The sequence below is a fragment of the Rhinopithecus roxellana genome, chromosome 15 (genome assembly GCF_007565055.1).
Source record: "Rhinopithecus roxellana isolate Shanxi Qingling chromosome 15, ASM756505v1, whole genome shotgun sequence".
Lineage (NCBI taxonomy): Eukaryota > Metazoa > Chordata > Mammalia > Primates > Cercopithecidae > Rhinopithecus > Rhinopithecus roxellana.
The window spans coordinates 78,316,945-78,340,197 of record NC_044563.1 but is presented as its reverse complement, the minus strand read 5'-3'; the positions used below and the strand labels follow the sequence as shown (position 1 = coordinate 78,340,197).

The window sequence follows — 23,253 nt, the reverse complement described above, 5'->3', positions numbered from 1 at the left end:
ACGTGACAGATTTCAACTGGATGCTCTGCTCTAACGCAGGGTGACGAGGCTCAGGAATGGGCCACCCACAAGGGCCGTGGAGCCTCTTCCCTGGAGCATCAGGAAGGTGGGGAGCTCTGGCTGGGTAAGTGGGGGGGAAGGACAAAGTGACTTTGGAATCTTGATTATTGGGCAATTTATTAGAAAATTTATGACAGTAGCAAAAACTATTTACTATCCAGGTTGAGGGAAAGGTCACATTATCCATCCCTCTGACTTTGAATAGGTCAACACACTTTGTCCAGCTGTCCATTGTGTTAAAAACAAGTCAATACAGAAAACCTCTCCAAAATATGAGTCTATAGCTCTTGGCACTGAATGATCTGTCTGGCTAGGAGTTCTTCCTGATGTCTGGCTTACATTCCCCTGGCTGCTTAGGGTTCCAGGTGAGCTGGTTGCAACCTGAAGAGCAGCATCCATGTGGGGGCCTTCTGTAGGCCAGAAGGTGTCCCCTCACTTACCCACTTGAGTTCCTCACGTGAAGCTCCTGGCTGTTTTCTGTGATTTCAACAACATCCAGATCCTGGTCTGGGCCAATCTCCACAGCTCTGAAAGTGGGTTTGCTGCTCACATCGAGAGAGAGAGAGAGAGAGAGAGAGAGAGAGAGAGTTGTGAGCTGGGGCAGGGGGTTACAACACGATGGTAGAGTTGGCTCCCACTCTTAGGAGAGAGGGTGGCAGAGAATGCCTCGTGGGGAGTGGCCAGGGAGTGGAGGTGGTCTTAGTCAGTGAAGATGGGGCCTGCTTTGCTATACAATAAAGAATATATCCTTGGCATCCCAGGACTCAACCCTTGGTGCTGTGCTGATGTAACTTGCTTTCTTGGGCAGGGACTCCAAATCCAGAACCCAGAGCCCTGGAGAAATGGTAAGGGTCTCCTTTCCAAACTCCCGGCTCTGTCCCTATTTCAAATATCCCAGCAATGTCTTTTGGTTCACAGCAGGGAAACAAAGAGGCATAGGGGCCCAGGTTAGCTCCCTTCTCACCTGGGAGGGAGTTGGAATGTGGATATTGGGTTCTCCAAACAAGGCATCTGGTTTGACTTTAATAGTGGGGATATACTTTTGGCCCCCTTAGAGCTATTTAATAGAACAGGACTGGATTATCTTCGTAAGAATCCAAACAAACGTTTATCTCAACTGGACCACCCTCCCTCTTTCTCTCTGCTAATCCATGCTTGCCTGCTTTCAAACTTTGGGTTGAAGTTTTTCCTCCAACAAGAAGTCTTCCCTGATTAATTCCATCTCTCTGATTGTTCCTTTACTGAATCTGCCTCTTCTAAATCTTTTCCTTCCATCCCCAACCATGCTAGTAATGCTAGTAGAAGCTCTCCATGGAAGGGTGGGTCAGTCCATGATACTGGTGGTTTGGCACATTCTCAGGCAGGAATGCTGGCACTTCCTGGAAGGACCCAGGGAGGACTCAGACCTGGGAGGACTAGAGTCCATTTTAGGAGTCCTCATAATCTAGGTTCTGTCCCTGGCTCTGGCACTGGTTTGATGTGTGGTCTTGGGCAAGTCACATTCTTTTTCTGGGTCTCTCCAAGCCTCAGTTTCCCTCTCTATAAAAAGATGCATGGGGCTGGGCACAGTGGCTCATGCCTGTAATCCCAGCACTTTGGGAGGCTAAGGTGGATGGATCACCTGAGATCAGGAGTTCAAGACTAGCCTGGCCAACATTGTGAAGCCCAGTCTCTACAAAAATACAAAAATCAGCCAGGCATGATGGCGAGTGCCTGTAATCCCAGCTATTCAGGAGGCTGAGGTGAGAGAATCACTTGAACCTGGGAGGTGGAGGTTGTAGTGAGCTGAGATAGCACCATTGCACTCCAGCGTGGGTGACAGAGTGAGACTCTGTCAAAAAAAAAAAAAAAAAAAAAAAAAAATGCATGGACTAGATGATCCCTAGGGTCTTCCAGATCTTGAAATGCCTATGGTTGTAGGACAAGAAGGACCTCCAATCTAGAAGGAGGAAAGAAAGTAGAGAAATCTGAGACCTAGAAGGAGGGAATATGGTGGAAATGGACATTCCCAGGAAAGTTAACTTCTGTTCACCAATTCCATCCCAATGAATGATTCTGATGAACTTTGATTTTATAAAGCACAAGAGTCAGGTGGTTTGGTGCCTTAGTGAGCTCCATAAGGACAGAAATTCCAGGAGCCTATCACCTTAAGATCCACCGGAGACACCCGGGTTTCATAATCAAGCCTCAGTCTGCTGTGCTAGGTACGGCTGACGGCTGACGCAGCAGTTGACTAGACTACAGTGGAGAGCGGGGGCTGGCTGCAGCGAGGCTGGGCTCAGTGGCTGCGGGAAGAGGGGAGAATAGCAGGTGCCGGGCATGACTTCCTCACTCTCCTTGAAATGAAGGTGGCGGGGTGTGCTTTCTGGAGGGTACTGGAAGTTGCCCCCTGTGGAGAGTAGAGAGCAGCAGAAGCCTGATGAGCAGAGAAGAGAGAGGCAAATAATTCTGATTGATTTGTAATGGCTGCCTGGAGCATTTACTGAAAAAGCACTTTGAGGCTGCATGAGGGATCCATGGGAGAGAGTTCTGTGATTGATTGGTGATGTCTGCCTGGTAGAGTTGTTTTTGTTTTTGGCCTAGTCTCTGGGTCCAGTCTCTTAGAATCCTGAAGAAGTTTGAGGCCTGCCAGAGATAGGTTATCTTACTCTGCAACTGAATGCATGGGTTCCTTTCCATCCTCTCCAGCTAAACTCTCTGAGTGATCAACCATCTCATCAGCCCCTTCCTTTATAGATGATGTCCTACATGAGAATAAAGAATCACCCAGTGTGGAAACAGAAACACTGTGAGAACTCCTAATGTGCAAGAATTAGGGATCTTGGGCTCAAATTCTAGCCCTCTACCTCCCAACTACTACCCTAGCAAGTTACTTACTTTCCTTGAGCCTATTTATGAAATAGATATAATAACTATCTTTTTGGGTTTCTGCCAAAATCAAATGAATATAAATATATAAAATGCAAATTACTCTTATTATAATCTTACACCTTTTCATCCACTCCAGATTTGGAACTGCTTTTGAAATTTGCAGAGAGAGCTGGGATTGCCGAAAATGGGGCCCCACTGAAACTAGGTTCACTTAAGCTAAATCTTAACCAATGAAACTTTGAATAAGTTAACTTGGCTTTTGTATTACTGGGCAGGAACCGTTTCTGGCAAAGTCAGGACAAAGGAGTAAAGGTTGAGGAGTAAAGGAAAGGAGAGGACTGCATAGAAGCTAGAAGTGTGTGTGTGTGTGTGTGTGTGTGTATGTGTGTGTGTTGGAGGGCAGCACACATTCTCTCACTGACGTTCCAAAACCTTCCTATGATGCATGGACTAGATGATCCCTAGGGTCTTCCACATCTTGAAATGCCCATGGTTCTAGGACAAGAAGGGGCTCCAATCTAGAAGGAGGGGGTACTATGAGGTTGGCATTACTTCCTCCAATTCACTCCTGAGGAACCTGAGGCTTAGGAAATTTAACTTCTTGTTACTTATAAGTGAAATGCTGGGATTCAAAAGCCATTCTGCCCAGCTCCAATGCCTGTATTTTTTAGGAAAGAGAGAAGAAGGGAGGAAGGAAAGGAGGAAGAGGAGGAAAGAGGAAGGAGGGAAAAAGGAGAAAGGCTCAGGTTGGTTACCTGCTGTAGCCCATTTGCCTACAGGCTGTCTCGGCCAGACCTTCTGTGAAGTTGTCGAAACAGGCAGAGAACCAGTTCCCTGTGGCCGGGTCCAGCACCTGCAGGGTGGATCGGTCCTTGGAGAGGCGGACTGGGAGGAAAGGAACCTGGGTTAGATGGAAGGGGGGCTCATCTGGTCCATCCCCCTCAGAACTCATCATGAGACTAGTCCAACCTCCCCCAACCTAGAACTGGGGGTACCACAGAGCCCCAACACTTTCAACGTCAAGGAAATTTCCTCCATTTGGCTTTGTCTATTTGGGCCCCATTTTGACAGTAGCTAGTGTGACCAGATGTCCCAGGGTCAGTCTCCGTTTTGACCTGTTGCCCTGGCCCAATGGTTAATAGTGCCCCTTTTGCTCTTACAGGTATCAGTTTTGATGATCAATTGTGTGGTCACTCTACCCAGAGACCATATACAACTTGTTTAAATTGTATGGACCACATACCCATCCAAGGTCCATGCAACTTTCTCAGCCTGGGGAAATGTCTCAGAGAGGGACCTAGGTCCTTCTCCAAGAAAGGTCAGAGGGGAGGTTGAGTGAGAAGTCCTATTGGCAGTAGGATGACAGGTGCCCTTGGGCATTTGACTTCTGATAAAGAAAGAGCAAATACACAGGAAGTCACTCAGCCCTGCCCTTAGAAGCCCCGTCACTCATCTCCCTACCTATGTTTTTTTTCTTCAGAGCCCAAGTACCAGGGGGATGAAAGTAGAAAAGTCCAGCCCAAGAGAGAACGTGGGTTTTATGCTCAAAACATCTATCCATTGAAAGGACCTGGCTCAGTCCTGTCACATAGCGCATCTCAGCAAGCACTAAAGAATAGAAGGACCAATAGCTGGTGAAGTGCTGAGAAGTCTCTTTTCTAGTCTCCTTGAAATAACAGATCTCATAGAAAGGAGGAACGCTCCAAGGTCACACAGTCTAGCCCTCTGCCTGAAATCCACCCAGGCACAGCACGCGTGGGGCAGGTTCAGTTACAATTTCCTGTCCTTTCTGGCTCACATTTGTTCGTCAAATAGTTACTGTTTGCCATGTGTTAAGTATTGGGATTTAAAGGTAGACAAGACACAGTCCTGCTCTCAAGAAACTTATACAGCAGGGTACAGTGGCTCACGCCTGTAATCCCAGCACTTTGGGAGGCCAAGGCGGGCGGATCACCTGAGGTCAGGAGTTTGAGACCAGCCTGACCAACATGGCAAAACCCTGTCTCTACTAAAAATATAAAAATTAGCCAGGCATGGTGGCTGGCACCTGTAATCCCAGCTACTCATGAGGCTGAGGCAGGAGAATCACTTGAACTTGGAAGGTAGAGGTTGCAGTGAGCCAAGACCAAGCCATTGCACTCCATCCTGGGCCACAGAGCACTTTGCCTCAAAACAAAAACAAAAACACACAAACAAAAAAAGAACCTTATACAACAAGGATGAAAAGTGACAAGTAGGTGGCAGATACTATGCAGTGGGCCATGGGGACCTGAGCAGACCTCCTGCTGGGACCACTCCTCTTGTCCCTCAGACCCTGCACTCACCTGCCACTGCAGGCCCTTCGGGGAAGCTCTTGACACAGTGCTCCTCGTCCTCTCCCAAGGGACAGTCCAGCTCCCCATCACACAGCTGCTTCCTTGGGATGAAGTGGAGGGGTTGCCCGCAGAGGAAGTAGTATTTATCCAGAATCACCTTGACTGGAAGGCAAGTGCAGGGAGGGGCAGAGAGGGCTGAGGGTCAGGCTCGAGCAGGGAGAGGCTGGGTTTTCCTGGCGATAATGCTGGGCTCTCAGACGCATGTGTGAGTTCCAGGCTCAGTTCTGCTACTTGGTAGCACATAGACTTGGCCTGAACCTCAGCTTCCTTGTCTGTAAAGTGGAGACAGTAACACCGGCCCCATACCCACACGATGTCTGAGGATCAAGAGAGGTCACGTGTATGGGAGAAATTGAGAAACAGGCTGGTACCTGCCTCTTACCCCCAGTGCTGGCTCAGTACGTTCTGGTAACAGAGGAGGAACCCTGAGTCTGAAGACCCAGTTCTGAGTCCTAGCTCTACCACCTACTGTGGAACTTAACTTTTTTTTTTTTGAGATGGAGTCTCGCTCTGTCATTCAGGCTGGAGTGCAGTGGCGGGATCTTGGCTCACTGCAGCCTCCGCCTCCCAAGTTTAAGTGATTCTCCTGCCTCAGCCTCCCGAGTAGCTGGAATTACAGGCACGTGCCACCATACTCAGCTGATTTTTTGTATTTTTAGTAGAGATGGGGTTTCACCATGTTGGCCGGGCTGCTCTCGAATACCCGACTTCAGGTGATCCACCTGCCTTGGCCTCCCAAAGTGCTGGGATTACAGGCGTGAGTCACTGTGCCCAGCCATGCTGTGCAACTTTATACGGATCACTTTCCCTCCTTAGTTCTCAGTTTCCTCATCTGTACAATGGGATGATAGTATCTATAATATCTGCCTCACAGGGCTGTTGAGAGCATGTGGTATGATGGTAGTTGTGAAAATGTCTCGTAACTATCAAGTATAGTTCTAGAGTTGGGTGCTTTTATCTGGGCGAAAGAACTGTTGAAAGATAAGAACACATGGACATATGTAGGGGATCAACACACTCAGGGGCCTGTCGGGCGGGAGGCAGGGGGAGGGAGAGCATCAGGAATTATAGCTAATGGTTGCCGGGCTTTACACCTCAGTGAAGGGTTGATCAGTGCAAACCACCATGGCACACACTTACCTATGTAACAGACCTGCACGTCCTGCACATGTACCCCAGAACTTAGAATAAAAGTTGAAGAAAAAAAGTAATTAAAATATATAAATAAAAATAACTAAAATTAAGAAAAAAAGAGAAAGATCTGTTTAGGGCTTGGTCCTTCGTTGTTCTGTTTCTCTTGCTGTCTTTAGATTCTGCCAGCTGCTTTCAAATTCTGTTGTTCTTTTGCCATCTTGGGATGATGGAAAGATGTCGAGTGTGTTTAATCCTTCAGGGAACTGATATTTTAACACTTTTTCTGGCTGTGCATGGTAGTTCACACCTGTAATCCCAGCACTTTGGGGTACCAAGGCAGGAGGATTGTTTGAGCCCAGGAGTTCAAGATCCGTCTGGGCAACATAGTGAAATCCTTGTTTCTCCAAAATAAAAATAAAAAAAATTAGCCAGGCATGGTGGTGTGCCCCTGTGGTCCCAGCAACTTGGGAGTCTGAGGCAGGAGGATTGCTTGAGCCCAGAAGTTTGAGGCTGCAGTGAGCCGTGATCACACGATTACACTCTAGTCTGGAAGACAAAGTAAGACCTTGTCTCAAGCAAACAAACAAACAGACAAACAAACAAACTTTTCCTTAGTGAAGACTCACAGGCAGACACCCTGGCAGGAGGGGACTCCTCCTTCGTAACTGAATTCTTTCTTGGCCTGATGGGCCCCTCTCCGGTCCAGTATCATCCTGGGCTGGTCTTAAGAGTAGTGGCATTAAATCTAATAATGGTCCCTGCTTGTCACAGTGTTAGGAGCTTTCCATACATTTCTTCATGTAATCCTGGTAACAGTCTTGGGAGGGAGGTGTTATTACTAACTCACATTACAAACAGGGACATGGAGAATTGAAGGTCAGGCTTTATTTTCCCAGGGCATACAGTGCTTCCAGTGTACAGCCAGGGCCCATCTAACTCTCTGGGGAAGCTTGAGATGTGATCGCTGGCCCTGATGCTCCTGGCTTGAGTGAAGCAAGGGAGAAGGAGGAGCCAGGTATTACCTAGCTCTTTGGAGTTTGGTTTATGATCAGGAGCCAGGGTACGGCAGAGTCACCCCAGCCTCCTGGGACAAATCCAGGAGACAGTGTTGCCAGTTGAGACTCCAGAAACCATAGGTTGAGGGAGCCCGGCCCAGGGTGGAGGACTGGGTTACAACCACTGATTACAGAATCCGGGGGCCAAGGATGTGGAAGCCATGTAGGACCTTCTGGGACAGGGAGTGTCCAGCTCTAAATTATGCTTCAGTGCCTGCCTGGCTTTCCCTGGATAACTCTGGCCCCCTTTATCTCCACTGCGGCAGGGTGTATGCTTGTGGAAAGCAAGCTCACTTCAACATTAGCCTGAATAGAACAAGATGGCAAGTTTGCTGATGTCACTGCAAACCTCCATCGTGTGGGCAACCAAGACCAAGGAGAAAGGGTTTGGGGTCATCTGCATCTCACACCCATCCAGGGCTCCCAGGGCTTTGAGTGGGGTTTATGTTGTGGCTCTGCATTTCTACCGCCACGAGATGGAAATGAACCTGTTCAATCAGGGCACTGGGGTCCTGTCCCAGCCTTGACCCTGACTGCCGCTACTCCTGTCTGAACCTCAGTGCTCGTGTAGAAGGGGGACCAGAGGCTCTCTCAGTGTCCTCCAACCAGGCAGTTGGCTGCTACTGCTTGAAATGTCACCACAGTTACAAGTGCAGATTCCTGAAAGGCCAGCTATTCCCTGGCTGCACAGGCAGTTCTGCCCCAATTAGCAAATGCATGTCCTGGGTCACATTTCGCCTGCTGCTGTGTGATGACACACTCTTTTGCAAAACTTGGTTTTTAGCTTGGTCGTTTACATATGTTATCTCATTGGTGCTCATGATATCACTTTGAGGGAGGAAGGACATTTTACAGGTGAGGAGACTGAGGGTACAAGGCAGTGAAGGACTTACTCAAGGTCACGCAGCAGCAAGTGGCAGAGCCAGGATCCCTGTCTCAGGTGTCCTGATTCCTAGTCTGGTCCCCAGTGCCCTACTTCTTGCTGTGAAAAGTTGCGGTCAGTAACCTGCTGTGCTCATGTGGATAACAAAGGCAATGACTCCATCATAAGATGTGGGAGCCGAAAAGGACCCACATCCCTGCTCCTTCAGTTGAATCTTCTTTATCACAGATAAGGGCCTGAGGCAGAGAGGCCTGCTCAAGACCACACTGGGCCTCAGGTACTAGCCATGGTGAAGGCCAGGCTGAAGGGGGCCAGGTGTCGGCTGCCTGGGGGGTCTTCTCTGCTGCCTCCTCTTTCTCCCCTCCTCACAAGCAGAAACCCTCCCTGTTCTTCCAGCCGCTGCTCAGAGCCACTCAGCTTTGAATCTGCAGAAGATGGGAAGGAGGGGGCAGGGGGCGTGGCGGCCCTGCAAATTGCCTGCGTGGGTTAGGAACATGTGCCACTGTGCTCTCCCTCTAGAAGAAGTCACCTGGGATAGAAGCCATCTGGAACAGATGGGGGCTGAGTTCATCTCCCCTTTCACTCTTAGAATAAGGTTCTCTTCAAAGCAGGGGGTGGATACATATGGTCTTTCTTTCTTTCTTTCTTTCTTTCTTTCTTTCTTTCTTTCTTTCTTTCTTCTTTCTCTCTTCCTCTCTTTCTCTTTTTTCTCCTCAAATTCCTTTTATTATACCAGTGATTTTTTTTTTCTGCAAAGCTTTATGCAGATCACCTGCCCCTGACTGTGGGGGTGGGGGCTGCCACTTACTGAGGGGGTGAAGGACAAGTAGGGGCTGCCACTTATGAGGTGATGATGGGAGGGGCGGGCTGCCTCTCACTGAGGGGGTGAGGGCAGGGGTGGGACTGCCTCTTACTGAGGGGGTGAGGGCAGGGGTGAGACTGCCTCTTACTGAAGGGGTGAGGGCAGGGGTGGGGGACTGCCTCTTACTGAAGGGGTGAAGGCAGGAGTGGGGGACTGCCCCTTACTGAAGGGGTGAGGGCAGGAGTGGGGGACTGTCACTTAATCAGGGGTGAGTGTGGGGGTGGGGGGGTGGGCCCTGTCATTTACTTAGAGGGTGAAAGTCGGGTAGGGGCTGTCACTTACTGAGGACAACCACAATGATGATACTCGCCAGGCTCAGTAGTGCTACGATGATGGGGATCCCCACCTTTCTGAAGGTCTCCATGGGGGTACGGGGTTTGCGCAGGGGGCTGACATCTGTAGGAAGGTGGGAGGCAGAGGGGAAGAGCATACCGTCAGCACTTGGTGGTCCCTGAGCCAAACTCCACAGCCTGCCGCCCTCTGGCTGGTGACAGCAATGCCTTGAGGACAGTTTTGGTTAATGCTAGGGGGTTATTTCTGCAGACAAGGCTTAGCTTCATCAGCACATGGTTACCCTGCCTCTTCTCACTTATCCAGGCTCACCTATCATTCCTGAGTGTCCCTCAAAGGAGCCCCCAGGCCAGGCTGCCTCCCCTGTGTCTTGCCTGAGCCTGTCCCAGGACGTTTCTAGGTTTTGTCTGACTTTTGCCTGCCCGAGAGAGGCCTGAGCCCCTGGAGCATGTACCCATTCACTGTGCCACCATTTATCCTTTTCCTGACCTCCTGACTTAGCTTTTGATTAAACATTAAGCTTCAGGGAGGCAGGGGCCCCCAGCACAGTGCGTGCTTCGTAGAGGCTTAATAAACATTTGCGAATCAATGCATCTTCAATCCCACAAACAGCAAGTCCCCAGCCTGGTCCTTGTCTTTAAAGAGATTACCATCTGGGGGAAGAGGCAGACACAGATGCCAGTCCAGCCAGGTGGAAGATAATATATGTTATAATAGAGACATCTTTAAAGGTAAGCTGATGAAAGCCTCCTCAGCAGGTGGCACTTAAATGCAGGTCAGGAGGGAGGCACTGGCTCAGCTCAGTCAGAGGCATGGAGGGGGCCTGTAGGCTGCCTGGTGTGCCTGGCGTACCAGGGGAATAAAGGCAAGTTGGAAGGCAGGATGGGTGATGGCAGCTGTGGAGACTCTTGAACACTATGCTAAGGAATCTGGGTTTTATCCTGAAGGCAGTGAGGAACCGTTGAAAGTTTTTGAACAGTGGAGAGACAGGATCAAATTAATTTTAGAAAGATGGATCTAGTCGGGTGTGGTGGCTCACACCTGTAATCCCAGCACTTTGGGAGGCCAAGGTGGGTGGATCGCCTGAGGTCAGCAGTTCAAGACCAGCCTGGCCAAGATGGTGAAACCCTGGCTCTACTAAACATACAAAAAGTAGCCAGGTGTGGTGGTGCATGTCTGTAATCCCAGCTACTTGGAAGGCTGAGGCAGGAGAATCGCTTGAACCCAGGAGGTGGAGGTTGCAGTGAGCCGAGATCGTGCCATTGTACTCCAGCCTGGGCGACAAGAGCAAGACTCCATCTCCAAAAACAAAAAGAAAAATGGATCTTTCATCAGAGAGGAGATGGATTGGAACAAAAGAGTCTGGGGTTAGGGAGACCAGGTAGGAGTTTATTACTGCCTAGAACAGAGGTGATAATAACTACATTGTCAATTGCACATCATTATCCAAGAAGAAGGAACTTGGCAAAGGGAAAACGTAGGCAAAATTAGTATCAGTAAGTATCAGAGACACATTCTTTTAAGTCCCCCCCTCCTGTGGGAAAGAAGCTGGGGAGGTGCCATGGGGACTTCTCCCCTGGGGGAGCTGTGGCAAGAATTCTGGAAACCCTGGAAAGCAACGGACCAGCTCTCCTGCCCTCACCTCCACATGGCTGGCTCCCTCTCCTCCTCCCAGTCTTTCTTCACTGTCACCTTCACAGTGAGGCCTACCTGGATCTCCCTATTTAAAATGCAGCCTTTCAACCTTTCCTATCCTCCTTTCTTGCTTTCTTTTCTTCCAAAGCATGCATCACCTCTAACATATGCTGTATTTGACATATTTTCTGTCTCCTCCGACCCTTCCATGAAATGAAGACTCGTTGAAGACAGAACTTGTCTGTTTTGTTCACTGCTGAATCCCTGGTACCTAGAACAGTGCTTGGTCCATAGCAATTGCTCAACAAATATTTGTCACATGAACATGAATTGTTCTTGGCTCTGTTCTCTTAAGCACATCCCTTCTACTACCTACTTCTTTTCTTTTCTTTTTTCTTCCCCTCCCCTCCCCTCCCCTCCCCTCCCCTCCCCTCCCCTCCCCTCCCCTCCCCTCCCCTCCCCTCCCTCCCCTCCCTTCTCTCTCTCTCTCTCTCTCTCTCTCTCTCTCTCTCTCTCTCTCTCTCTCTCTCTCTCTCTTTCATTCACTGAATCTGCTGCCCAGGCTGGAGTGCAGGGGCAGTGGCATGATCTTGGCTCACTGCAACCTCTAACTCCTGGGCTCAAGCCATTCTTTTACCTTAGCCTTCTGAGTTGCTGGGACTACAGGCATGTGGTACCACACCCAGTTAACATTCATATTTTTTGTAGAAATGGGGTTTTACCATGTTACCCAGACAGGTCTCAAACTCCTGGGCTCAAGCAATCCACCCCCCTTGGCCTCCCCAAGTGCTAGGATTACTGGCATGAGCCACCATGCCCGGCCCCCTCTACCTTTCTTACAGGTCACATTTTATTCTGCCTTGAATGATGGCTAATCACATATCTGGCTCTATTTCTTTCCTCAGCTCTTCAAAAGCAGAGAATGGCATCCTGCCAGAGATTGGCACCCAGTGAATGCCAGTACTAATGAATCTGTTGACAAAGGAAAGCTTAGGACACTTTGTGTTTCCCCAAAAGAGAGTTTTAACTTCAGACACAGAGGCCACGCAGTGGGAATGTGGACTGGAATGGTATTGCCTGTAAACTATGACCTGGCACAAAGTAGCTTATCAGTAATATTTGCTGACACTGTTTTTAAAGTTCCAGCAGCCAGTCTTCACAATTGTCCTCTTTCCTGTGGCCATGACTATGATGACATTTTGTTCATGAATTCATGCATGATTTATTTATTGAGCACCCACCTCTGGTAACATGAGATTGGTTTGTTTTCTCCAAGAGTGAGTGACCCACGGGGAGCCCTGGGTTCCTGTGTCCAGGGCCAGATATTCTCCGGGAGCATCTGCTTCCCCCACCAGGAAGGAAAGAGCTTTCATACCTAGTTTAAGTTAACGAACACAGTGAGCTATGAACAGCCTCTTTGCCAGCTGTTGTTCCTCCCTCCAGCCTGTCCTATCCACTGCAGCTAGACAGAGCTTCCTAAAAGCTGCTTTCATCCTGTCACTTCTTACTCGAGGGCCTACAAGAGACTTCCACATCTGGATTATGTCTTTCAAAGCCAGTGTAATTTGGCCTCTCTCTCTGAGCCAAATGGACTTCCACTGCTAGTCTTCACCAACCCCTAGTTCTGCATAGGCACGTTCACTCCCTGGTCCTCGAGCAAACTCAGCTTGTTTTCTGGTTTGAGAGTTCTCAGGCTTGCTTAGGTGGTGGAGCAGCTGGCACCCTGGTGTTCTTTGGGGACACCATGGCCTACTCTTATATTAAATTCCAAAGTATCAACTAGGCACCATTTTACTTGCTAAAGATTACTTCGTCTGTGGTCGTTGTTAACTCATGACCCAGAACTGGGAAATAAATAACCTGTCAAGCAGGACTGGCCATTTTCTCACTGATCTGTTCATATTAACGTGTTCCTTGCTCTTCTGTTTTGCTGATCTAGCAGGCTATCAGGAGTAGATAATAATGGTTTAAGAAAATGCAATGGAAGAAAAATACCTCCTTAAATTTGAGATCATTCTATTTTTTAACTTATTTTTCTTCCCCTGGAAATCAGGCAAGCACTGCCATTTTTCATGAAAATGCTTCTGGCCAGCTTGTTCCTTGGCAGCACAGTGGGACCGTGAACTCCATGAGACCAGGGACTTCGGCTGTCTTAATTACTGTGATAGGCCAGCGTCCAGCCCAGGGCCTGGCACATGGCAGGTACTTACAGTTTTAGTGAAAGAATAAGAGTAACTGAATGAATGAATTGGAGAATCATTGTTTTGGTGATTTTAGGTTTGTTGGTCCTATTTCCCCAGAGACCAGGCCTTCTGCTTCTAGAATGAATCCTGCAATGTTTGCTGAGTGATGGATAGACAGGTGGCTGGATGTCACCCATGGCACTTATCACTTTGGTGGTGGTGGTGAGGGCCAGGCGAGAGTGGCTTAGGATCTACTTGGTAGCTGAAACTCAGAGGCTAAGGTGGACAAACGAAAGCTGGACCTGAACTTACCGAGGCTGTTCAGAGGTTGATCACTGTCAGGATCCTGCAATTGAAGGAAAAACAGTCAGTGAGTTGAGGTGGGAGCCTCTCCGGCTGGGCCTAGCAGCCTAGGGGAGGTTCTTGGGTCTTGTCTATATTCCCTTCTCCCTGAGTCTAAAGTAGGGGTCTCTGTGATATCCAAATACCTGGTTCAACAAGAAACATTCAGTCATACACCTATTTGATCTGTTTCAATTAGTTTGCTTATTAATTTACTTAGCCAGTAGCAACTGATTAGCAATTGTAGAACCAACTGGCTGCTGGTTTGTTGTGTAAATTGCTGAATTCCTAAAGATGATTCTGCTCTACTATCTGCTTTTGTCAATGATTTGTCTATGTTTACAGATACTATATTTCTGTAAAAACTTGGATCGACATTTTACAAAAGGGAACACCCAACTAGCCAACAAATACCAAACAATGCTTAATGCCATTACTTATCCGGCAAATGCAGATTCAAACCACAATAAAATATCTCTACATAAACACCAAATGTCTAAAATGTAAAAGACTGACAATGCTGTGTTGATGAGGATGTGGGAAAACAGGAGCTCTCAGACTGTTGGTGGGAGTGTAAATTGGTACAAATACTTTGGAAAATGGTTTGGCTGAATCCACTAATGCTAAACATACAACTATTTTATGATTCTATGATCCAGCAATTCTGCTCCAGGAGATAGCCAAGAGAAATGAGAACAAACGTCTAGCAAAAACCCTGTGCATGAAGGTTTATAGTTGCTTCATTTGTAATAGCTAAACATTGGAAAAACCCAAACGTCAGTCACTGGTAGAGTAGATAAACTGGTATTTTCATATAATAGAATATAATTCAGCAATAGACAAGAATAAACTAATTCAAAATGCAATGATATGGATGAATTCCATAGACATAATGATGAAGGGAAGAAAATAGTCGCAAAAAGTACGATTCTACTTATCTAAAGCTTAAAAGGTGAGGTTAATCTATAGTGATAGAAGTCAGAATAGTAGTTACCATGGGGGGGGAGTTAGTTATTGGAAGGAGCACAGTGGAGTCTTCTGGAAAACTTCTGGATCTTATTCTTGACATTGGTTACACGGGTGTTTATATGTGCAAAAATTCACTTTAGACTTGAATGCCTTACTACATATATGCTACCAACACTATGACATTTCTGAGCATAGTCTTAGGCCACCATTGATGCATGTACACAAATACACGCAAAGGCATTTCTACTTACTCACACCACTTCACGTGTGCACTCGGCACACACACAGCCACATAGAGTCACATGGAGGAGCCCTTGACACAAAGGCTCACATACAAAATACATGCACACCCTTTCGGCCAGGCAAATGTTAAAGGGAGGATGCTGTCTGGGTTTACGCCCTCTGAACCCTGTGGTCTAGGTCTCCACCCAGGGACTTGCCTGCCCTATTGTGCTGAAGTCATGACCCGCCTTGGTGGTGGTTGGAGGAGTCGCAGGACCTTGTACATTTCCGGCTGGAGATTTTTTCTGTTCCTCTTGGGAGTGAGAGGGCCCCTTTTAATCCCTGAGTGGGTGACCCTGATTAGATATGGAGGGAGGGTCCCTGGGTGTCGCCTGCTCCACGGCTAAGCATGGTGGACACAGCAATAGGGAGGAGCTCTTTCTTTTCCTCCCAAACGAGCCTGTAATCTGCTGGAAGGACATGCCTGGCCTTACCCTTGGGTGACACTAGGCCATGGGCAGCCTTGTGGTGTAGCACACAGCTTGGTTCTGCAGTCTGCAGGGGTCGAGTCAGAATACAACCCCAGCCTCCTGTTAACTGTGTGCTTTCAGGAAAGATCCTTCACCTCTCTGAACTCCAGGCTTACCCTCTGTAGAGTGGGGACAATAAAACCTGCTTCAAAAGACTACTGTGAGGATTATATGAGTTCTCTGGTAGGAAATGCTGGGCTCTCACATGGGAACTCTCTTCCCTCTGCCCTCCCATTGAAACTGCCTTTGCAAAATGATGCCTGAGACAGTGAAAGAGATCTAACTTAACCGACTCCGTCTCACTTCTAACCTCCAAGCTGTCCTTGGTCATTCCTGGGCATAGGCTGAACTAACTTTGGGAGAAACTCAGCTTATAGTTTAAGCAAAGTTGGTAACAGCTCTTTCCCAAAGCAAACCTCCTTCTTGTCTGGGGACTAGATTAACATTAGCCCCGAGATTAGATATTATGGTTTAGGAATCATACAGCTGGAGGCCACAAGACTCTGACCCTCCCCAAACTGCTTCTAAGATCAGTGCTTGAGATATTTTGCAGACCCTGCACTTGATGGATCAGCTGGCACCACCCAGATCGATAAACTGGCTTATCTGATCCGGGGCCCCCCACCCAGGAACTGACTCAGTGCAAGAAGTCAGCTCCAACTCCATATGATTCATCCCTGACCAATCAACATTCCTGGCTCACTGGCTTCCCCCCACCCAAGTTATTCTTTTTTTATTTTATTTTATTTTATTTTTTTTATTATACTTTAAGTTCTAGGGTACATGTGCATAACGTGCAGGTTTTTTACATATGTATACTTATTCTTAAAAACTCTGCTTCCTGAATGCTTGGGAAGACTGATTTGAGTAATAATAAAACTCCAGTCTCCCGCACAGCTGGCTCTGCGTGAATTACTCTTTCTCTATTGCAATTCCCCCGTCTTGAAGAATCGGTTTTGTCTAGGCAGCAGGCAAGGTGAACCCCCTGGGCAGTTACATCATCCTCTGCATTTCTGTAGCATTTGGTACAGGAGTTTATCACAGGACTTCTCTTGTAGGGTGGTCAGCGTTTCCTTTTGTTTTTTCTTCTTTTTGGTTGCTTTTTAAAATTTAAAATTTTATTTTTAATTGGCCACTCTTTCTCATTGCCTTTGTACCCTTGGTGTTTAGCACCAGGCTGATACTGAAATTTGAGCTCTGCATAGCAGTTCGTTCCCAGCTGTCTCTCCTCCACCATCACCAGGGCTGGATAGAGCAGACTGTTTCCAGGCTGAAGATGAGACCCAATTGGGCAACTCTGCATTGTTATGGCTAGAGTCAAGGTAGGATAATATGAACAGTAATTCACACCCAACTGGCATGTGATGGTTTACAAAGTCCTTTCATCTAACTCTTGTCTAGTCAAGTCGATATCAATTGTCTGCTAACCAGGATGGGCAGCATTAAAGAATTAATTATTAACTAAACAAATGCTTGTAAAGCATCTACATTGTACCAGGCACTACTCCAGGAGGATTCAGAGACAGATTAAGAAACCACCTCATCGCTTCTCGGCCTTTTGGCTAAGATCAAGTGTAGTATCTGTTCTTATCAGTTTAATATCTGATATGTCCTCTATCCGAGGACAATATATTAAATGGATTTTTGGAGCAGGGAGATGGAATAGGAGCTTGCTCCGTCCACTCCACGCATCGACCTGGTATTGCAGTACCTCCAGGAACGGTGCACCCCCTCTGGGGATACAACGCGTTTGCTAAAAGTAGAGGGAGAGAGAGCATCGGCGGGGCGGCTTGACACGCCAAGTATCTGTGATACGCCGGCTTAACTACTCGTTGGAGTACCATGGGGTTTACTCACCTGCGGGCGGCAGACGGTAGGCCTTGCGGCACGCTTCCGTTTACGCTGTGACTATAGCGCTTTGGGAAGGCTACGACCCCCGCAGCCGACTGACTACTCCTTTGGAGGTCGTTAGATCTCAGCTTGGCAGTCGAGGGGTGGTGACCTTTTAAGGGAATGGGATCCACCCAGAATTGAACTTCCTTCCTTCCTTCCTTCCCTTCCTCCCTCCCTCCCTCCCTCCCTCCCTCCTTCCTTCCTTCCTTCCTTCCTTCCTTCCTTCCTTCCTTCCTGCCTTCCTGCCTTCCTGCCTTCCTGCCTTCCTGCCTTCCTGCCTTCCTGCCTTCCTGCCTTGCTTGCTTTCTCTCTCTCTCTCTCTCTGTCTCCACCTACTTTTTGGTTTCCCCCCTCTGCCCCCCCAAGTTCTGGGGTACAAAAAAAAAGAAACCACCTCAGCAAGATGGGGAAAATAGTGCCCAAACAAGACAGCTGAGAGTCTGTCCCTGAGAAGCTTGTTTCTTGGTGGAGAAGAGGGCTAGGGGGAAGGGGGAGGACAGGCCATAAACAGATAAACCAGAAAAGGTCAGAGAGGCGTAGGTGTTATGCAGAGAGTAATCCAGGGTGAGGAGACAGCGCCTGGATGGAGACGGAGAATGGGAGCTCTAGGGAGGGGCTCAGGATGGTTACGGAGGATCTCGCTGGTCTCCCTAGAGGAGGTGACAAGAAGGAGCCAAGTGGGAAGGAACAAGCTTGGGGGGTTGGAGGAACTGAATAGAGATGGGCATGGCTGGAGCAAGGCAAGGGCCTAAGGAGAGAGGAGGTTGGTGGTAAAAAGACGCCATATGTGTTTGGAAGATACAGGCAATAGGCCTCGCCGATGGATTGGGTGTGCTTGGGTTTAGTTTCGTGGGTGAGAGGGTGCTTGCTGAGCTGTGGGAGGCTAGAGGAGCTGCTCGTGGAGCAGGGAAGTGGGCCCTTTCCTGTCGATTCATTCTTTTCCACTGAGTCTATCTGTGCATGCATGCCTGCATTCATTGAGGTAGGTAGGGCAAGTTTCTTTTGTTTATTATTAATTTAACAAATATTGACTATACACCTTTGATGGACCCGGAATTGTGCTAGAAGCCGAGGCACAAAGGAGGTTTATATTTTGCACTTTCTGGGGCCTTGGATTCCTTATCACTGGACCGAACAGTGGCTAATTGTGTGTGTGTGTGTGTGTGTGTGTGTGTGTGTATGTGTGTGTGTGTGTGAGAGAGAGAGAGAGAAAGAGAGAGTCCTCATTCTTTCACCCAGGCTGGAGTGCAATGTTGTGATCTCAGCTCGCTGCAACAGCCACCCACTGGGCTCAAGTGCTCCTCCCACCTCAGCCTCCTGAGTAGCTGGGACTACGGGCATGCACCACCACGCCCAGCTATTTTTAATTTTTTCGTAGAGATGAGGTCTCACTCTATTGCCCAGGCTGGTCTCGAACTCCTGGACTCAAAAGATCTGCCCACTTCAGCCTCCGAAAGTTCTGGGAGTACAGGTGTGAGCCACGATGACTGGCCCTTAATATGTTTTCAATTGCTATTCACTGAGTAGTAGCTGTGGGGAAAAATTCTATACCTGTTTGAAACCAAAAGAGAGAAAGAAAAAATAAAGCAAAACTGTAAGCTAGAATGATAGGAACTGTGACTATCTTGTTAACTGTGGCATCCCTGATGTCTCCTACAATGTACAGTACATAACGAGTGTTGAAAAAATATTTGTTGAATGAAAGAATAAGTGAAAATATCTCAGTTTGAGGACTCAGTCTCAGGTCAGTCTTTACGAAGCTGGCTGTGGGATATTCACACAATGACATATTAGGTTGAAGTCAAAACAAATGAACTATAGTGACACAAAATAATATGGATGGGGCCAGGTGTGGTGGCTCACACCTGTAATCCCAGAACTTTGGGAGGCTGAGGCGGGTGGCTCATGAGGTCAGGAATTCGAGACCAGCCTGGCCAACATGGTGAAACCCTGTCTCTACTAAAAATACAAAAATTAGCCAGGCATGGTGGTAGGCGCCTGTAATCCCAGCTACTCAGAAGGCCGAGGCAGGAGAATCCCTTGAACCTGGGAGGCGGAGGTTGCAGTGAGTGAGATAGCGCCACTGCACTCCAGCCTGGGGGACAGAGCGAGACTCCATCTCAAAATAATAACAATAATAATAATAATGATGATGATATTAGAATGTAATATTAAGTGAAAAAGTTAGTCCCAAAAGATTACCCATAGCACAGAATCTTTTCCATAGAGAAGCAAGGGAATGACGAATATGGGGTTTGGGAAGAACTTACCTGGGCAGGCAGCTTGTAGCACAGTCCCTGGCCTATCAAATATGTACAGCCAACATTTGTTGAATTAATAAATGAAAGACACTTGCCCCACCCACCTCAGGAGGGGGATGGATATGTGTGCGCAGGAGTGGGGACCTCATGGTTAGATGTAGGTTACTATTAAGTCCTAGCTTTTGTTGGAGATGGTGGATTTATGGAGGCTTATTACATTGTTAAAATCAACTAACTAGCAAGTTACAAATGGGCCCTGCATGGACCAATAGTGAAAACAGTCATGAAGCAAAGATTCTAGTTCCGCCAATGCTATGCACCTGAGCCTCAAGGAAAACATACAAAAGCCATCACCTGGCTATGCGGAGTGGCTTCAGGAGGTCAAACTCGTGTCCTCACCATGCTCTACCCTTACTGTTGTGCTGCCTGAGTTTCCCCATGAGCTCTTGGCGAACATCTCTGACACAGAGAGATCAGAGATGATGGACAGATACACTTCTGGAAGAGGAGCTGCGGAAAGTCACGAGTACTGGGGCTGATGGGCAGAGAGGTAGGTGCATTGTAGGCCTGTGAGTGTCAACTGGGGTCCATCAATGTCGATGACATCTCTGAGCAGGATAGAAATAGGGACTTATGACCAGCTGCATCTCCTCTGAGCCCAGAAGCAACAATCCTGAGCTAAGGAAAGGAGAGAATGAGGCTGAGAGATGTGGGTACCAGGTAAAATTCAGAGATCCAGCCAGACCCCCTCACCATGGTGGGTCCCTGCCATGATCAGAAGATGCAAAGATGAAACAAGGCAACTTCCTTATTTTCAGATGAGAAAACAGAGATCAGATAGAATTGTCTTAACCTGGAGTTAATAGAGGGAAGGAGGAAGTTGAGATGTCACCAAACAACGCATGTGCTTCCTTCGGCTTTGCTGGAGATGTATTTATTTACCCCCAGCTTGAACTCAGCTACTGGCTACAACTGTTGCAGCCCCGGCCCAGCCCAGACCAAGCAAAGGCACTGGCCTTTCCCTTTCTGTTTGGGCCACTGGCTGGGCCAGGCCTGTCTGCTCTGTTGATTCAGTCTGCCACAGAAGCCTGACTCACGGGTCCAGCCCAGCCAGTGTCTGACCTGGGGCTCATCCGGGAATGAATCCCCTGCTGTCTGTGGTACAGTGGAAGGGCAAGAATGCCCAGGCCCCCAGGGCCCAGGTAGCGGGTGAGGTGGGGAGGTGGAAGTGGGTGGGTGTTCGATCGCTGGAAAACCTGCCATTGCCTGATCAACTCAGAGAATCTTCTTTTCCTGCTTCTCAGTTTGTCACAGGCAGCAGGAAGACATTAATCCAAGCCCCAAATATGGAGGCAGAACCATTAATTATTGTAGTGGAGTATTATTATATAATTTACGATGTCTTTCTTTCATAAATGCTGCCCTCTATAATCTGTGGAACAACCCTGAGAAATTGTCCCCGTTTTATGGAAGAGGCAGCTGTTCCGGCTTCAGAGCAAGTAAGGAACAGATCCAGTTCTTCGGGCTCAGTTTCTGGGCTTGGTGGACTGTTGGTTTCATTTCCTCGTGGTTTTAGGAGCTCATCTGGGTAACAGTCATTAGCTGGTGCTGGGTCCTTTTGAATCACTCCTCCCTTGCAATGCAGCCTTGTTGGATATAATCAGCACGCAATCATCATGCAGAGATTGCCCCCAGCATCTCCCCAGCTCTTCCTTGGTCTGAAGGTAGAGTGACTTTGCTCAGTTCTGGGCTCTGCATGTCATCCGTGAATGGGGTCAAGATACTTCCCTCAAGGAGCATGTCGGGAAAGGGGCCTATTGCAGGACTTGGTTCCTGGGAGGGGCTTTATTGATATTAGCCTTTGTTCTTCCCTTTCTCCCATTAAGTTCCCACCTTTCTCACCTGCCTCTTCTTCCTTTATTCCTACTCCTCACCCCTACTACTGTTTTAGATCATGGGGAACCTCCTGGTTGGGCTTAGCTCAGCTCCAAAAAGCAAATGGACATCTTAAGGTCCACTTCCTTTCCAGCTCAGAGATGATGAACCCAGATACAAAGCAGCTCTTATTTTTAAATAGAGTGAAGATTAAGTGGCTGCAGAGAAGTCACAAAGTGTGCTGCAGAGAAGCCACCAGCCTGGGGAGTATGAGTTCTCATCTTGCTTTGTCTTCTGACTTGCTGTGTGACTTTGGGCACGCTCCTCAGTGTCTCTGAACCTCAAGGTCCCTTTGGGTAATTGGGAACTGTCTTTCAGAGATGGAATGAAAGGGTTAATAACCTCACAATGAAACAGGCAAGTCCACCAGGCTAATAAGGAGGGGAAGAAGAGGCGGCAGCTCAAGGAGGCCAAAGGAACAGAAAGCTCGGCTAGCTCCTGTCTGCTTCCCTTGCCAAGCAGCCTGTCCCTGGAGCCTTATTTCTGTCCTCCTCTCTGCAATGCTAACTTGGCATTGCCTTGCTCTGGAAAGAAGTCAGTAAGGGCAGAGCTGGAATGACCGGAGTGTGGACAAAGAGAGAAAAGTAGGGACACATAAAAGGGGCCTCCTGGCCCTGTTCCTGTCTATGGCAGCTTCAGTCTTCCCTGGAGTCCAAGGCCCTGGCTTCCCATGGTCTCATAGGAAAACCTAGAGCCAGAGATGCTGCTGTTGCTAGGTGATGGGATAAACAGGTCCTTTGAGGATTGGGCAGGTGGCAGTAGGTTGCTGAGGTCAGTGACAAGCAGTGGGGAAAACCCAAGGGAGGGGGTGGGGAAAGTTCTTTGAGTAAGCCAAGAGACCCAGAGGTGCTCACCATCAGCTTGCAGAGTGGGGCCTGGCCACAACGCTCCTCTGAGGGAGCCTTACTCTGCTCTCTGATCCCGGAACCTGCATCCCTCCCACAAGCCGACGGCAAACAGCTGTGTCCTCGCCACTTACAACTGGAATAGGCAGTTTGATGCCTTTGCTGCGCTGGAAACAGGGCTCTGTCTCTTGAATGTCTCAGCCATGACAGGTAAGGGGAGAAGAGGGTCACTGAGGGCTGGAAGATCATGGGGCAGGAGAGGAGGGAGTGAGTTTCCTGAGATGAGCCTGGTGGTGATGCAGCAGCCCAGAGTGCATGGGAAGTCCTCAGAGATGATTGATCATGCCTGCTTCCAAGTATCCTGGGATCTCACCTGTTACTCTGTCTCCAGGTGGGTCAACTACCAGCCCAGGCCATATGCAGCTGGGCATCTAAGCTCACGTGCAGAGATTCAGGGAGCATCCTCACAAACACTGCCTGGCGTTGAGGCATTCTTAGAGCAGCACTTTTTTCTCTGGGTCTACCCTCAGCCTCGGCTGCTACATTAGAAACCATTTTGCCTTGTTCTAAGCCACATAGGTGCTGACCTGTTGGCAACTTGAGCCTGAGCGCCTCAGCCCCCACCTTAGCACATAATGGCTCCAGGGCAGGGCCTGGGGCAGAAGGGAGGGGTCAGGCAGCCTGCCATTGTCCCCTGCCAGCCTGCTGTTCAGCTCCCATCATTTAAGAATCAGCTTTTGTGTTTGGGCGTAGCTCTTAGGTTTAGGTGGGGCCGGGAGGCAGGGAAGATGTAACTATCCCTATTTCACAAATGGAGAAACTGAGGCGCAGCAGTTATGCTCTTTCTCCAGAGACAATGTGAAGGGCAGGAGTGAGGTATTTGTACATGCCCATTGGGCTGAATTAA

At 48.4% G+C, this 23,253-nt stretch overlaps 1 protein-coding gene and 1 non-coding gene across 9 annotated transcripts in view; one reads left to right on the top strand and one right to left on the bottom strand.

Annotated features, from left to right (window-relative positions):
* The window catches only part of TMPRSS4 (transmembrane serine protease 4), a 44,112-nt gene that overhangs the window by 11,150 nt on the left and 9,709 nt on the right, over positions 1–23,253 (bottom strand). For 4 of the 8 annotated variants that reach the window (XR_004053728.1, XM_010367427.2, XM_030918857.1 and 1 more), the window contains exons 2-6: positions 13,662–13,695; positions 9,523–9,636; positions 5,256–5,408; positions 3,687–3,816; positions 501–602 (exon numbers count right to left, since the gene is read on the bottom strand). Coding sequence is in view for 7 of the 8 variants with exons in the window: in XM_010367427.2 (XP_010365729.1) it covers positions 501–602; positions 3,687–3,816; positions 5,256–5,408; positions 9,523–9,636; positions 13,662–13,695 (533 nt within the window). In the remaining variant the exon portion in view is untranslated. Of the gene's footprint in view, positions 1–500; positions 603–3,686; positions 3,817–5,255; positions 5,409–9,522; positions 9,637–13,651; positions 13,696–17,269; positions 17,297–23,253 lie in introns of those variants that run through there. The other 4 variants (XM_030918859.1, XM_010367428.2, XM_010367431.2 and 1 more) reach the window with 4 other exon arrangements.
* Positions 16,955–17,145, top strand: LOC115893807. Its single transcript, XR_004053855.1, has one exon. It is a non-coding gene; the product is annotated as a U2 spliceosomal RNA (small nuclear RNA).